Source organism: Anguilla rostrata, chromosome 2 (genome assembly GCF_018555375.3).
Source record: "Anguilla rostrata isolate EN2019 chromosome 2, ASM1855537v3, whole genome shotgun sequence".
NCBI classification, from domain to species: Eukaryota; Metazoa; Chordata; class Actinopteri; order Anguilliformes; family Anguillidae; genus Anguilla; species Anguilla rostrata.
Window position 1 is genome coordinate 16,406,074 of NC_057934.1, and position 15,848 is coordinate 16,421,921.

Consider the following 15,848-nt stretch of genomic DNA (forward strand, 5'->3'; position numbering starts at 1 on the left):
CCGCATGGTACCGGCTCAACTCGACTTGACTCTACTTGCTTTGATACCAGGCACTTCCATATCCACTGCAGATAGTATCCCCGTCAAATGTAGCTGGTCGTCATTAGCGACGCCGCATGAAACGCGTTGCTCTGACCGATCAGTGGTCTGCAGTGTTTTCACGTCACCATTCGGTACCGCCTCAGCTCGCTTGGAGCCTCGACGGAAGTGATACCAAAAAAGGTACTATCCACAACTTTTGCCCGATGGAAAACCAAAAAAGTCGAGTAGAGTCGAGTCGAGCCGGGTACCATGCGGTAGAAAAGCGACTAATGACTTACCCCATATTTTTAATTCTAAACAAGAGCACAGACAGGAGAGGGGGCATTTTGAGAATATTCACCTAAAATAACTTTCCAGAATCACAGAGGAGCAATAAAACACGAAATAGCTTATGTGAAAGAAGAATCTCTGGTTTTCAGGGCAACAAAGCACACAGAATTACCATTTAATCTTTAGGACAGCAAGGTAACACTTAATGGAGAATGTTTGTTCAGGCCAACAAACATTCTCTCTCTCTCGTACACACACACACACACACACACACACACACACACACACACTCTAACACAGGATGCCACACAAAGACTCTCTTCAATCACCCTCACACATACACGCCTCACAGTCCCACACATACACAGATACACTCTTCATCAGCTTATCTCTCTCAGTTCTCTCTGATACCTTCATTTGCTGGAGTTATTTGCGGAGACTGAGTTTGTGACAGAGACTGAGAGAGAGTGGAACCGTCATCGGACGTTAGCTCGTGCTCGGCATCTGTGGAGGGGCACAGTTTAGTGTACGCAGACAGGGTTAGCAGCCATGCACAGCAGGTCAATACATCTGGAGGGATTAGCAGGGGGTCAATGTGTGAAACCCTCTCTCTACCGATAGCGCTTAAATGAGCACATACATCAAGCGCAGGCGCCTGAAGGATGCTGACCCATCCGTTCACTGCCACACGTCATGATGTATGAAGCTTTTGTCGCGTCAAGATCTTTATTTAATTAGTCAAATGCACTAGGAGGAAAATCAAACATTCAAGGGTTGTGGGGATGGGAGGAAGCTGTAGGTTAGTTTACCATGCTGTGTGTGTGCGTGTGCGCGTGTGTGTGCGTGCATGCGTGTGGGTGTGAGTGCGAGCATGTGCATGGGCATGCGCTTCACAATCATCAAACCATCAGAAACAGGTGAGTGAACCCTGAAAACCCTAACCCTGCTCTCATCTTCTCTTACTTGCCAATGCATTATTAACCGCAATGCTAACACTAACCCTAATGTTCCTGGATATTAGGCCTAAACAAGCTGACGCAGCCTTGTCAGACTTCTCTATAAAAAAGAAAGTATGATCAGTCGCTTCATGAACAATCTTCATCCATCGATCTAGAAAGTGGAAAAGCAGACATCTCGGTGCACGGGGTAGGTGATGCATGCATTATACATATCAGAAAAGAGATCAATGCGCAGCTGGGACTCCATGTTGGCTCCTCAGCGCGGTGCTAGCATGTTAGCGGCCTCTGTCATGTTTTTAAAGACCCCGACGGTCTAAAACAACATGCGCGACTGCCGCACGGCATAGCAGCCCCTTTCAGACATATTGCTTTCCGCACTTCATCGATCGTCCCCTGAACCTACCCTCCGCCCGCCCGATAAGATTAAGATTTAAGAATAAGATTACCATTGACCGGGCATCGCGGGGCTCACGCACAACCACTTACGCTAACGCAACAACGGCGCAGCTCGGCCTCTCCTCTGTAGGGCCGGGACATAACAGTAACCACCGAAATGAGTTTGGAGTGCAAGAGTGCACAGACTTTCTCATTAAAACGTACTTAGAGTGTGTATCAGTTACAAACCAACTCAGGGCAGCGTTTGACTGGACACCTCAAGTAATCAGACGGGCTTAGTAAACAAACACCTTTCACCGGGATCGATTTTCCTGGGAATGGTTTCATGATTTTCTTCTTTTTTTTTTTTTTTTTTTTGCAGTGAGCTAACAATGAATGAATTAATAATTCTCTGTAATGGCACGCACAATGTGTGTGTGTGTGTGTGTGTGTGTGTGCGCACACATGTATGCGGGTTAAATAATAACGTCAAGGTGAAATATTGACCGTGCCCTCGCCGACCTTATTTCTTCTAGAACATTCATCCCATGACATCACAGTATAGAGCCGGGCCTTGATTTGGGGGGCAGGGCTTACCCTCGAGTCCGAGCTGTCGGCGCTCCACTCTCCTCCTGTACTCCTCCAGCTCCCTCTCAGACAGCTGACTGAAGGGGTTCGGAGGCAGGGGCCCTGTCTGCTCATCGTCCAGAATCACGCGCTGTGTACAAAGCCGGCAGGGTTAACACCGTGCATGGGAGACCACATACCCACACGTGCAAATGAGCATGTGCACCTATACAGAAACAGTGATGTATAGTGTAGGACTTAAGTATTTGAACAGTGATACTTTTCCTTTGCATTAAAGCTGACAGTCTGCACTTTAACCTCGTAGGTTTTATTTTAAGTCCAAAGTCTCAGAGTACAACAAAAAAAATTGTCCTAGTGTCCAAATACTTAAGCACTGCACAGTATGAGCACATACATCCATGAAATATCATACACACACACACACACATACACAAACTACCCAAGCATGAAAACCCACATACATTCCACTGCACCGCACCTACAGACACATGCATACACGCACACAACACACACACAGATTTCAGCAAACACTCCACACCTACACTGTGCTCAGGATCAGATATGGATGTATAGGTGTGTAACAGGAAAGTGAGTGACATAATTCACAGCAAAGTCCCATCTTAAGCATAGCACAGAGTCAATCATCACTGAATTAAAAATACATTATCCACACTGTACCACCACACAGCAAACATTTAATATTTAGAGAGACACATATTCACACTTAGAGAGTCTTCTGACCTATACAAAATCCAGAAATGCCAAAAAAGTGATATTACACACACACACACTTTTAAAATTTCATAGACCACGGTCTATACTTTTTAAAGCAGTATGACTGACACGCACGCACACAAGCTTTTTTCATGCCGACGCAGACGGCACCGCATCACGAGTACGCTGCCGCGCCAACCCCCGAAACGTCCCTAAGCCCAGCGAACCTCAGCTGCGCGCATTAGCGGGATTACAGCAAACGCGCGTCCGCCCTTCAACTCCGCTTCGCTACGATTAAATTCAATTACGGCTAAATGAGAGGGGTCTCGTGAAAGGCCCGACATTACGGAAATACAATACAAGGGGAATGAGTGACGCTACACTGCTGGACCCCCATGCACAGGTCAATACTGAGGGTCAATACAGAAGCATGGGTAAAGATGGATTACCCCATCCAATTGATCCACATACCCCCAGCACCCATGCAAAATGCAATGACTGTAGATATTCAATGTTTTCTAAGGCTTTTAAAATGACAAAACTACAAAGGATAGCTTTGTAGCAAAGACGGTCGTGTACTACACATGTAACCAAAAATGTTGCATGTTCAAATCCTGGTCAGAGCTGCTCTTGCAATATGGAGTGATATACGATAACAGAACACAAAACGCCACATAATTTGATTAAGCCAATTAAAAACTGCATTCAGAAACATGCTAATAATTTTACCTTCACACAGACCTGATCCTTCAGTGAAATTAGGACCATGTGATGGAAATGAAAAATAGGATAGTTGAAGGCCTCTAGTATTACACCTGTATCCTCCCTGTAGCTTCCCCAAGTAAGGGGGCACTCCTTTAAACGAGGCCAGCAGCTCACAAAGCAAGTAGATAGCTCCATCTAGTGGTGTCAGTAGAACAGGTATATGCAGCTCTGGTTTCTCCCTAATGATTTCCCTACTGACTGTTAGAATTTATTTTCTGAACCCATATTCAGAGACTGTAGTCTTGGGCAGAGGTGGTTAATATTATCAACTACTTATTACTAGTTGGAATCGCTGATGTACATTCATGTTGCAGAAACAACTGTGATACTTAAACCCTACATTCTTAAAACAAGTGCTAATGAGTTCAACAGTACTACTACACTGATTTTAAGTGAGGCAGTAAGAGTTTCTTCTGTTTACTTGTACTAGTACTTTTATACACACTGTAGCAGAAGTCTCCAGAGGGTCTTGCTGTTTTTCTTATTCACCTTAAAAACCACTATTCGAAACCCAAGGAACCAGCTGAAATGGTGCAACTGAAAGTATAATTAGCTGATTTAAGTGATAAGTTAAGAGCTAATGAAAACTAACAGGAGATCCAGTTGTTCTCTAGGCCTAGGTTTGAGGGCACCAGCATTGTAAAACTGACAGCAGACGGAAGTCCTTTGAAAACAGTTTATGGTTTGATTGGTATAAAGAGTCAGACTTGCGTATGAGGGAAATACTCACGGGCCCAGGTGTCCTGTCCACAACGATGCCGGCCAACAGCTGAGACTGGGGTCCAGCTGTCATCAGGTCGAATCTGTTCTGCTCCCTGATCTGCAACGGGCGCTCAAATTTAGAGAGAGAAAAACACGAAACCCTCTGCGTGGGTTTCAGCCAAACTCTGAAAAGCGCTGAAGACCTGAACAATTGGGTAAACCCAGAGCCCACGGTGATGCTGATAGGCCGGCCCCATCTGTCAGTGAACCCATATGCCCTGCAATGTTCATTCCTCCCGTGCTCAATATTCCTCACTGTGATCAACATTTCTTACGCTTGTCAATCACTATTTACGTGAAGAACAGGATGTGCTTGAAGCTATTTCACCCTAAAGAACAGGAGTAGGGTTTTAGATGAGACGAGCCATTCATTTTTGGTGGCAGGGATTGCTCTACACTTGCAGAATCACATTTCAACCCAATTTAATAAGGATCTCAACCATGACGACTGGAGTTGAGGGAAATTGCCTCTCCTTCTTAATTCTTCTTGGAGAAGTTCTGGAATTGGCTCTGCAGTTATAATGCACACAACCTTTGACCATGACAACATTGGCTTTGGCTGAAACATCCCAAGGCATGCTAAATCCACAGGCTGAACACACAGCCACCCCTCTGTGGGCGAGAATGTGAGCAAAGTCACGTCAGTCCCCACCTTGTTTCTTTTCTCCAGCACGTCATTGGGGTTTGTGTTCAGAGGAACAAACTGGTTGGGGTCCTCAATTCTGATTGGAGTGCCACTGCCATTGCTGGCATCTTCTGACTTCATCCACTGGTGCAAAAATAGACGCACACATGCATGGAATTTATTTCATAACCAATCACCTTAGTGTTAAATTATGCAGAAGGATAAAATTCATGGCCTCAGGAAACACTGCATCAGTTCAGTTCACATCACACACAACCTTTTTTTTTTTGCCTGGGCTCGAAATCTGGAAGCCAGTTCTCTTGGCTTCCACAAGAGGACAGTCTAACATAGAGCACAAATAACCAGGACTAAAAGGTTGCATTGCTGACCCAGTCAGCTCCAATCACACAGCCTACAGTAAATTCTATTGCTTCCAGGCACTGAGCAGCAGAGAGTCTGAGCAGAACACACACTGAGGCGAGCAGTTGGTCAAAATGTATCCTTACAACTCAAGCTATTGCGTACAAATGACTTAAAAAGCAAAAGTTATCATTTAAAATGTAATATTTTATCATTATTGGAGAATGCTTCAGGCTCATGATTATGACAGAGTAATGTTTTCTGCAGCGAAAGGCGCTCGAATCATTGGGTGATATTTCCCTCATACATGTAAGTAGTTTCATTGTATGCGTGTAAAGTTCCTTGACTCTTAGCAGATCTACTGTTGTCCATCTTTAAAAAAAAAAAAAATTCTGGTGTAATTTAATAATGCTTTTTCAATTAACTTCATGTGGTCTCAATCCTCATACTTGTTTATGGCACTGGCAAAATTCAAGGAACAGCAAATACTGCATGACACATCACTATTCCCTGACGAAACAGGAAATACCACGCTATCATGTTACATCATATCATGTTACATCATTTCTTAAAGGCCTATAAATATTGTTGTATATATTGTTATAGAAGTATTGAGATAAACATCGCTATTATCTTGGGGCTGCGTATCGTGATTTCCATACTCATTGCCTCAAGTTCTGTAGATATGCTGTGGTTGTTTATGACGTCATTAAGGAGTGGAAATATCTTGGCGCTCACCATCGTCTTCGTCCTGGCGCTGCTCTCCTCGCTGACCGAGCCCTCGGTCACGTTCACCCTCATGTAGCTGTTGGGCGAGTTGAGCCACCTGGTCTTCTCCTTCTGCTGCCGGTGCGCCAGGAACTTGAAGGGGAAGCGCGGCACGCCCTCCTCCTCGTCGAACATGAAGGCCGTCACCGTGGCGGGGATCTCCACGTCGCTCTTGTGCCGGGGCTTCTCTCTTATTATGGGGTGCCTGTAGGCGTAGCCCGTCCGGTAACCCTGGGCGAAAGGAGAGACGGCAGTGCTTCAGACGACGACGTCACTTCCGGAAGTTTTCACCAACGGCTAAAACATACTCCCGTAACTCAAGAACTTTTATAGGACGTCAATATTTTTTTTTGCACTGCGTCCAAACAAAAGAAAGTGGGGAACAGGTGGCACTTCCATAAATCATGAACTCGCCTCAGACTGGCACAAGCCTGGTGTCCGCACCTTTGTCAAAAGTAAACATTTAAAAAAACACAGCTAAGAAGGTTGCGCTAAATGCATTTTAGGCTCTTACAAGAGCTCTTTATGCAAAAGTTAAAATGTGACTGAACATACACATCCATAGTATAGAAATACAAAAAGGAGACAGACAGATGTCCCACAGATGTCCATTATTCCTCATAGTGCAATACAGTTTGTCAGTGCATAACTATAACAGTTTGAGCATAACTATAACATCCGATGCACTGTACCTACAGAGTTCTATGATTCCAGTTAAAGTAGCCATGACTATGTCATTAGCTGGCTCATTACATGACATTACAGGCATTTAGCAGACGCTCTAATCCAGAGCCACTTGCACAACTTTTTACATAGCATTTACATGGTATGCATTTATACAGCTGGAAACAATTGCGAAGAGTGGATGGGCTTCAAGTATGATGCTACTATAACTGGATGTTCCAAATTGGGGCCAGGAGAAAGAAAGGGAAAATGGGAATGATTATACAACCATGGTGCAACCAAAATTCTGCGGCTATCTGCACGCAATCCTGCAGGCCAGCCTAAGCGGTTAAAAAAAATAAGAAAGTTGTAATTCTGTAAAAAAGTAGTGGCGTTATGATTGAGTGTGCAGTGATGGATCGTGTGGGTTATGCATCGCCACAGGCGGCAGCTGGCACCGTTACGACCGGAGAAACGAGCGGAGGAAGCGCCGCCGACAGGTGCCGGCGAACAGATGCCGGGTTTTCCGCTCAATCGGCTCCATATGACCGCGCGGTCTCCGCTCCTTCAAACCCACAGCTGTGCTGCAGGCTCGGCTGCGGTCTCACCGCGGTGGGGAAGCGGGATGCCGAGGCGTCCAAACGCTGACCGCACAAACAGGTCAGGTCGGCACTCTGTCCTCGCAGGGTGCGGGGCAGTTAGGGATGAGTGATTGCCGTTGGCCTTCGGGCACCGTGCCAGGCCTGTGTTTTTGTCCGGCTGTACACCCCAAAGGTCATGACCTTAGTAGGCAGGGTCACCGTAGTGATCAAACAACAGACCACAACAGTCCGCTGAGTAACTACTCTCACTGACCCAGACCTGTCAGACACCACAGCAAATCGATCAATTCATTGATCAGATCTCAGAACTGTATTTCGCCCAGCCTATTTCGGCTTTGAGTTTTACAGACCGTGGCAAAATCACTACAATAACGGTTCAACAATATCTGCTATTATTTAGAACATTAAAAAAAATTTCTTTATATTTAGGCTATGAAATCAATAGATTCTGCGATAGATCGGCGGCCTGTCCAGGGTGTATTCCTGCCTCTCGCCCAATGCAGGCTGGGATAGGCTCCAGCACCCCCCGCGACCCTGCTCAGGATAAGCGGGTACAGATGATGGATGGATGGACGGATGGACGGATGGATGGAAATCAATATATTTCAACACACACTCAAACACAATACACTCACACACTCACCAGATTGTCCAGCATCCTCATAAGTGACTCGAACTCCATTTCTCCAAGCCTCCACTTCTGCTGGCTGCCCATGTTGATCTCAGCCATGGTCACCCCGTGGGTCCGCGCCTTGTACTTCTCCATGTCCAGCACTATTAAATTATCCACACCTCCGGCACAGGAGAAGGCGCTTACCTAAAAACAAATTTAAGAAATACACGCTTTCAATATAATTGCACCTATGAAGGTATCGCAGGAAGCAATGGGACCAGGACTCAAGGACATTTCTTTCACTAGTCATTAGCGATGGTTTCTTTTTAGAGTGTAAATAGGCTTTGAATTGTGGATTATTGTTCGGTTTGTTTTGATGGCTCAGATTCAAACATGGATTTTGTGATGCTTATTACACCAAAGGGTCGCACCCATAACCCAGAGCAATTTCCCATGAATTCACAAATTAATGTTCACCCACTGTAACCTAAAAAACACGGCAGTCCTGTTGCAGCTATGAACAATAGCAGGTATTGATTCCAGCGCAAATGCCAAAGCGTGGCACGTAAAACATAATAAAATATAAGTCACTGTTTAACTGCTGCATTTCAATACATGCACAAACAGGCATTCCTTTGACAGTTCAGACAAAGCTTTAGTTTTGCTGAAAAGCCACTCCTAAAAACAGTTCAATTTATCAAACTGTAAACTGAGAACCAACTGCGTCAGTTAAAAAAAAAAAAAAAAAACCCTGCAACATAAAAAGTGATCACTGATTAGCTTTGCACGGCTGTTCCAAAGAAGGGGCAAGGCAAATGCAACAAAACCATTAAAACAATAATTAAAGCCGTTTGACAAGCCACTAGCGAACATAAATGGAGGAAAAATACAAAATATTTTTTATAAGTAAACGATCAGCTCAAGCACAAGGATATATTCGGCTGACGGGACTCTCTTCCTGAAACTGCGCGAGCATCCTGCCGTGGGACGTCCGGGCCAGGGGCCGGTGGCCACTCCCACGTCTCGGTATACTGACCTTGGTATTTTTCTGTGTTTTTTGGCCCCTTAAGACCAACTCATTAATCAGCCCCCTGTCGTTTCGGATATCCAGGTCTCAAATCCGGCTGTGCTCAGACTTGTGTTTACTTTCCCTTCATTTTTATTTCTATATTCACCTTCAGAGTTTGTTTTTTAATATTCGCATGATCAGCCCTTGCATCCTCCTCTTGTAAGATTGTGAATTGCTTTTCACTGATGTGCCCTCGGAAGTTCACCAATGATTTTTTTGGAATGAAGTTTGGAAAAAAGGCCTGATTTATGTTTGAGTGATTGCCGTCATCGCTTGAAGCGCCACAAGCAACCCCATCCCCAGCAAAACTCAACCCCCACCTTCCAGGGAGGGTCACAGCAGAGAGAACAGTATTCTGGCCAAAACTTCTCTGGACCAACATACATAATATGTTAACCTCTGGTTTGTTGAAACGGAAGCTTAGTAGGTCATAAGATCCCTTCTGGTGTACACTCGCATTTGAAGTGGTCTTCCTATCGGATATGATAAAAGAAGCTGCTGGTTTTCATACAAGACATTTTATTTTTAAAGGATTGGGGAAAAGGACTATTTCTCACAACAGTTGGCCAGCATCAATAAGAAGGCTAAGAAACGCAGCCAAAAATGGCAAACTAATCTGCGAAAAGCGTTGTTTTTTCCCCCCATAGATAAAAATGACACCTGACACCTGGTTTGAGACATTCAACACCAAATATCACCCTTAAAACTACACCAACAGCTGCCATGCAGATTGTGATGTGATTGAGATGACATGAGCCAACTGTGCCTAAGAGGTGCTGTGTGGCACGTGTGCGCTTGACCAATGTTTGTACCTGGATTTCGCAGGCGTACTGGGCGTTGTAAATGTAATAAAAGGCCTCTTCTATGGTTTCACCCAGAGCAACCATCCCATGATTCCTCAGAACCAGAACCTGGAAAACATATGAACCAATCAGAAGATTTCAACATTTAAAATCCTAACTCTCTATGGTTGAAGCGGAAATATTCCAGTTTTTTAATCTCATAAATATTCAAACAAATGTAAATGTGAAAATGCATTTTATAAATACTGTGGCGAAAAATGTTCTGCCCTTGGGCACACCGCCTCACAAATAAAAATGAACTGAAACACAGCCCTGGACACAGTTCTTACCAATCAGAGCCTCCTGCATTTTGGAAGCAAAGATCACAAAAGGAACACAAGAGCTGACTATTTGGCTGGTCCAAAGAATCTCTGGAGATACAAAATGTGATGCAACAAGGCGCTATCGGCAGCTGTTCCTGGGGGAGTAGTACCTTGGCGGACGGGCCTAAGGCTTTCTGGAGCTCGAGCCTCTCCTCCTGCCCGTCGAGGCTCCCTTGGTAGTTGTAGTACGCAATATCTCCCAGACAAAGGGCCTCTTGGGATATGGGGAGGATTCCACATTTCATAGACGACACCTGCGGGTTTTTTGGGTTAAAAAGAACATGGCATCACACACAGTGTTACTTAACAGCTTCAGGGAAAAACTTTGAAAATAAAAATAAAATAAAATAAAAAAAGTCTACAAAACTTTATATAACTTCAAAGGCTTTTTAGTACAAATAAAAATGGCAAATGTAACCAACTCCCCATGTGTCTGTCTAACAGGCCTGCTGGTAAGTTAGAGATACACTTTATTGAACCCTGTGGGGTAATTTGTCCTCTGCATGACCCATCCTAGTTACTTAGCAGCACTGGGCAGCCACTCCACACAAAGGATCCGGCTGGAACCGGCAACAGTGCTAACGCTGCACCACAAAGCCGCCCACGGTGCCAAATACTACTGTGTGTGGTACAGCCTCGCGCAGGTGCAGCGGGGTGCGGTAACTCACGGCGGCGGTGGCGGGGGTGTGGATGTGGACGATGCACCTGGCGTCCGGGCGCATGGAGTAGATGGCGGAGTGGGGGCTGAACCCGGAGTGGTCGATCTGCAGGTTGGTGGATCCCTGGTCCACCACCTCCCCGATGATGTTGACTTTGACCTGGAGGGTGAGGGAGGGGGCCGTGGGAACAGCACACGCAGCAGTCAGAACCTGCTTCGGGGGGGGTTTCGGTTCTCCCGAGCTAAGCAGAAATGCCGGCTCTTAAATACCTTGTGACCGTCTTAGCGAGACAAAACTAATGCTACTGTTTGACCAGCATCGTTACGCAGCTTAAGGTCCAAACAATGCTGGTGATGCTGGTCTGTTTTTTATCACTGAACCAAGTTGTTTATTACTGAATGACTCGCAGCTGCAATTGCATTATGAGTCGATCAGATTTATAACAGCTTTTTAAACTGCGTTACAATGTTATTATGGGGAAAATGAGCATCATCTGTCAAGAAGCTGCATTAATAATAAATTAACGTCCTACATGATGAATTCATTACCGGCGAACAATACAGTTATCAGTTGTTATGCAGGCAGGTCTGCATCTGGCTCGACCAAAGAGCTGCTGCTTCCTGCTTAGAAAATCACCCAGCAACAGTCAGAACTAGGTTGGCCATCAGCGCATGGTATTCTTCCCAGATGCAAATACTGATTTTTAAGGCGCCAATAATTATTATGCAACACCACTCTCCAGACAACAGACAAAACAGATTGGATCTGATCAATAAAACGAGGGCCAGACTGAATGGAACTGTGAGAGCACGGACTGTCCTTGACCTTTCAGCAGACCGTGCTTAATTCAGTCCGGCAGTTTCACCCTTAACCCACAGCTGCTGGGATGCATGGCGATCGAATGTCTGTCTGCTACATTCTGAACTGGACTGCCTACTGGCTCTTCTGTGTTCAACAGCACCATTATTAAAACAAACTTCAGATCAATTTCTCTAAATGCACTGAGGTTTAGTGTACTAGAGGAATGACACGAAACAAGGTCAAGCAAGCGTGACATGCACCTGGTGTTTACTGATCATAAGGTACACCCCTAAGAAACCAACATCTCCATGAGCACACCACCTAACAGCCACGTCTGTAGAAGCTGTGTACAGCTCAATCGGCTGTACTCTCAAAAAACAGATTTGAGTAAACTAGTCTTAAAACTCGAAAGGGTCCTTTTATGCGACAAAAGTGCAAGGTGATTTTCAGCACCAATATGCAAAAAAAAAATGTTTTTTTTTTTTTTAAATCACCCTGAGCCCACAGCTCTGGTAAGAGACAGCTCTCACTCAGTTTACACCACTGTGTCTCTGTGGTCTCTGTACAGCTGGCATTAATGATTACACATAATTCAAACCACTCCGGTGATGTCATTTCCTGAGGCCAGGAACGGCTTCGATGGGCAGATCAAAACAAGTGCTATTGATCGGTGAAATAAAACCATGGAGTCTGAATTAAACTTGCATATACAACATGTGGGACAGCTAGGATCCGAGGAAACCCAATCGCGCCTTGCTTTTGTGTTGCTGTAGAGGGTCAGGAATTAAGAACTGTGATAATTTTACACAGGAAAGGCATTGCGCTTTACAATTTACACTGTTTAAGTCTTTGGGCACTTACTTTGTTTTAGTTCTTCAATTCTGTATTAGATCACAACTTCAGTAAATTAGACCCTTCTTCATGAAGAAATGGCAACAGGATCCAGTTAAGAGCATAAAGAAATATGAAAGCTACACCAGAAAAGCTGAATGTCACAATGACCTAAATTGGGTTATTGTTGTTAAGAGAACTTTTGGCTTTGGCGTTGACTGTTGAGTCCATCATTCACTGTTTTACTAAGCAAGATACCATGGGAACAATGTTCTACCAACAGAGGCAGCAGAAGTCAAAAATGTCAAGGCAGAAGGCATAGCCAATGTGAAGAGTGTCTGTCCGGTTCCTGTTTTTTTATTTGTGTACATCCTTTTATAAAAGGAAGTGCTTTTATTAAGCTACAGGGCGACGCCCTACAGATGTCCTCTCCTTCACCTTGGGCAGCCAGCTGTGTCGCACCCGCCAGGGGTGCCAGAACACGTCCCGCCCACATGACCCTTCCACCTTGTACAGATATACTGAGCCCGGCTTCCCGGAGGTAAAGGCGTGCCCCCACTAACCCGCTCCCCCCCTCCCCCGCTTCCAAACCTCCCAAATAACAACATTTTTAAAAGCTCAGTGCAAGGTCTCTTTAAATCCGCACAGCGCCGAGTCTTTCAGTGAATGTGATAGTCTTGCTGCGAATACTGGGAGCGACCATTGAAAATGTCAGAGACACCTGCCCTAAAACAGAACATCGCCCTAGTGGGGCAGACGACACCGTGAAGATAATCTCTCGCTCAGTCTGTCCGTCACATTTGGTCACACATACAAATACACTCCCTGATCATTTGCATCCAGGACTATGAAGCACATAAAGCAGCCAACTTTACAGAATTTATTTGTTTGACAAATACCCTCAATCAATTTCTGTGGCTTTCTCTAAGCACAAAATAACCATGAGTAGCATTCTTAAACATACAACAAACATATTTTTCCACTGTCTGTTTCAATATTTGATTACTTCAGTAGGAGGGCATGTTCTCTTTATTATTAACAAAAAAGCTACTCGAATACCACTTTTATTGGATTGTTCTGCAAACAAAACTTTTCCTTTGTCCCATGTTTCCACATATTTGTGAACTAGCTAAAAGTTTGGATTCCAGTTAATCTCATACCAATTATGCATAATTTAGCCAAACGAACCGCTGATTACCTAGAACTCAAAAACTGGGGCACAATTTGGCGGGACACTCCTCAGAGCTGCTGTGAAGCTCTGCCAATTAAAAAAAAAAAACGAAACAAATTCCAGCACCTGCTACAAGCCTGTATTTTTGAGTAGCTTGTGACGTTTGGCACAGAAACACATCTTTGTAATTATGCCTCGCTCACCAAATTTGCTGCCGTGGCTTCGGCGAAAGACAGGCCTCTGGGAAGAATCAGAATGTGGTCCTGTTCTTTGCTGACCCGGACCTACCAAGAGGGAAATAAGGAGCTGAGTTACAAGCACAAAACATGAATTTGTTTTCATACAGAATGTGCCTTTTCACTGTCACAAAAAATACATATGGACCGAGTCATTTCAATCATGGAAATAAGCACTTCCAGCTGAAACTTAATAATAAAGCATAACAATAAATGCAGGAAGAGAAACACTGGTTTTACATTGGGTGAGTCATAAGCATGTGGGTGTTTTTTAAGCAAAAGCATAGTATTGCTACAGATTTATGGGATTCATGGACTCTTCGCATCTATCACCTCGCTGAGAGAGAGAGAGAGAAATATGAACATAAGCGAGAGATGTGACCACAGAGGTTTTCAGATGCCGGGGTTCCTGGGGGGTTGCGAGCTGTACTTACTGTGATGTAGGAGCTAGCCAAGTGTGCCCAGCTGAACATGTCTACCAGTCGGTACAGGCTGGCCAGTTTGCAGCGAGTTTGTTTTTCCCCCTTCACCATAGTGGAAGGCTCGGTTCCATACATGTCATTGATAGGAGTAACCATTCCAAGGCCTGTGGTGAAGGGTAAAAAGGTTAAACAATATTCATTTTTGAATGATTTTCCCAACATGTTTTACACAAAAATATGCTATATGTCATATTAAGGCAAGCTACCATGGCCTTATTATATAGAACCCAGATGAAACATTTACCAATGTTTCTCCTTTGTGGAGACTTGGCACAACAGGGCATAGTGTAATGACCTTTGTAAAGGGACTCCAGCAATAGCATTAAATAAACATATATTATGGTGATTTGCAATACACCGTGCTCTTTTGTTGAAAGTACCAATAAAGAGCAAAACCCTTTTCAACCAGGGGAAAGTGTAAACAGTCCCCACAAGTGACTGTGACTAACAAAAGCTGAGTAAAAATGCATTATGGTGGTTTGGTATACACTGTTATTGACTTGTATAGAATCAAGCATTCTGCAGAACTGGTTGGCTCTCTCCAACTGTTTTACTAACAGAAAAGAAAAGAAAACATTTTCACAAAACAAAAATACAAAACTGAACAAAAGGGATTGCAAAAGGCTTTTTCTGGAATTTTCTTTTTCTTTTTTTAAACGAGGGTGATCATGGGAGCAGTATTAGTTAAACTGGGGGGGGGGGGGTGGACTTTGTTCCAGGGGAGCCTTTTGAAACACTACAGAACAGGGACCTCAGACTGAAATACTGGAGGGCTGCTGTGTCAGCCGTTTGTTTTGTTTTTATGTACAGTATTTCCACAGGTAAAATGATAATTCATTGATTGGCTAAAGAGTCAGAACACCCTGTTTCCAAGGCCTAATTGACTGCTGATTGAAAAGAAATCACAAAAACGAGCATGGACTGTCACCCTCCAGGATCAAACTTTGAGACCCATGCTTCAGAGGGTGAAGTAAGACTTTTTTCATGTTTTTGGTTTTAAGAACTATGAACGGACACACACTCATATACGTTAGAATTACTGAGATATCTTTAAATCAGATCTAAGGTTGTGACATTTTCACATCTATGCAGTCCAAAAGTAACTGAATAAGAAAACAGGACTCACACATTCCATTTAGCTCCATTCTAATTCGACTGAAGCATAAGACAACCAACACTCAGCTTGTCTTTAAACAGTTATGGCTTAAACTATGTGTAAACAAGGCCTTTGGCATCACGGTCTACATTTTCTCATTCCAGTCATTCTTATCAGACACTAAGAAGCATCTGTGGTATGAATACTAGGGAATATACACAGGGCCACTCTA

General features: G+C 44.2%; 1 protein-coding gene across 4 annotated transcripts in view; it reads right to left on the reverse strand.

The window, feature by feature from the left end:
* Window positions 1-15,848, reverse strand: part of LOC135247400 (gamma-adducin-like) — a 54,025-nt gene that overhangs the window by 3,695 nt on the left and 34,482 nt on the right. For 3 of the 4 annotated variants that reach the window (XM_064320805.1, XM_064320806.1, XM_064320804.1), the window contains exons 4-14: window positions 14,473-14,624; window positions 14,006-14,086; window positions 11,009-11,158; window positions 10,451-10,594; window positions 9,988-10,086; window positions 8,137-8,310; window positions 6,199-6,459; window positions 5,128-5,244; window positions 4,444-4,533; window positions 2,244-2,364; window positions 724-816 (exon numbers count right to left, since the gene is read on the reverse strand). In XM_064320805.1, the coding sequence (XP_064176875.1) occupies window positions 724-816; window positions 2,244-2,364; window positions 4,444-4,533; window positions 5,128-5,244; window positions 6,199-6,459; window positions 8,137-8,310; window positions 9,988-10,086; window positions 10,451-10,594; window positions 11,009-11,158; window positions 14,006-14,086; window positions 14,473-14,624 (1,482 nt within the window). The remainder of the gene's footprint in view (window positions 1-723; window positions 817-2,243; window positions 2,365-4,443; window positions 4,534-5,127; window positions 5,245-6,198; window positions 6,460-8,136; window positions 8,311-9,987; window positions 10,087-10,450; window positions 10,595-11,008; window positions 11,159-14,005; window positions 14,087-14,472; window positions 14,625-15,848) is intronic. The other variant, XM_064320807.1, reaches the window with a different exon arrangement.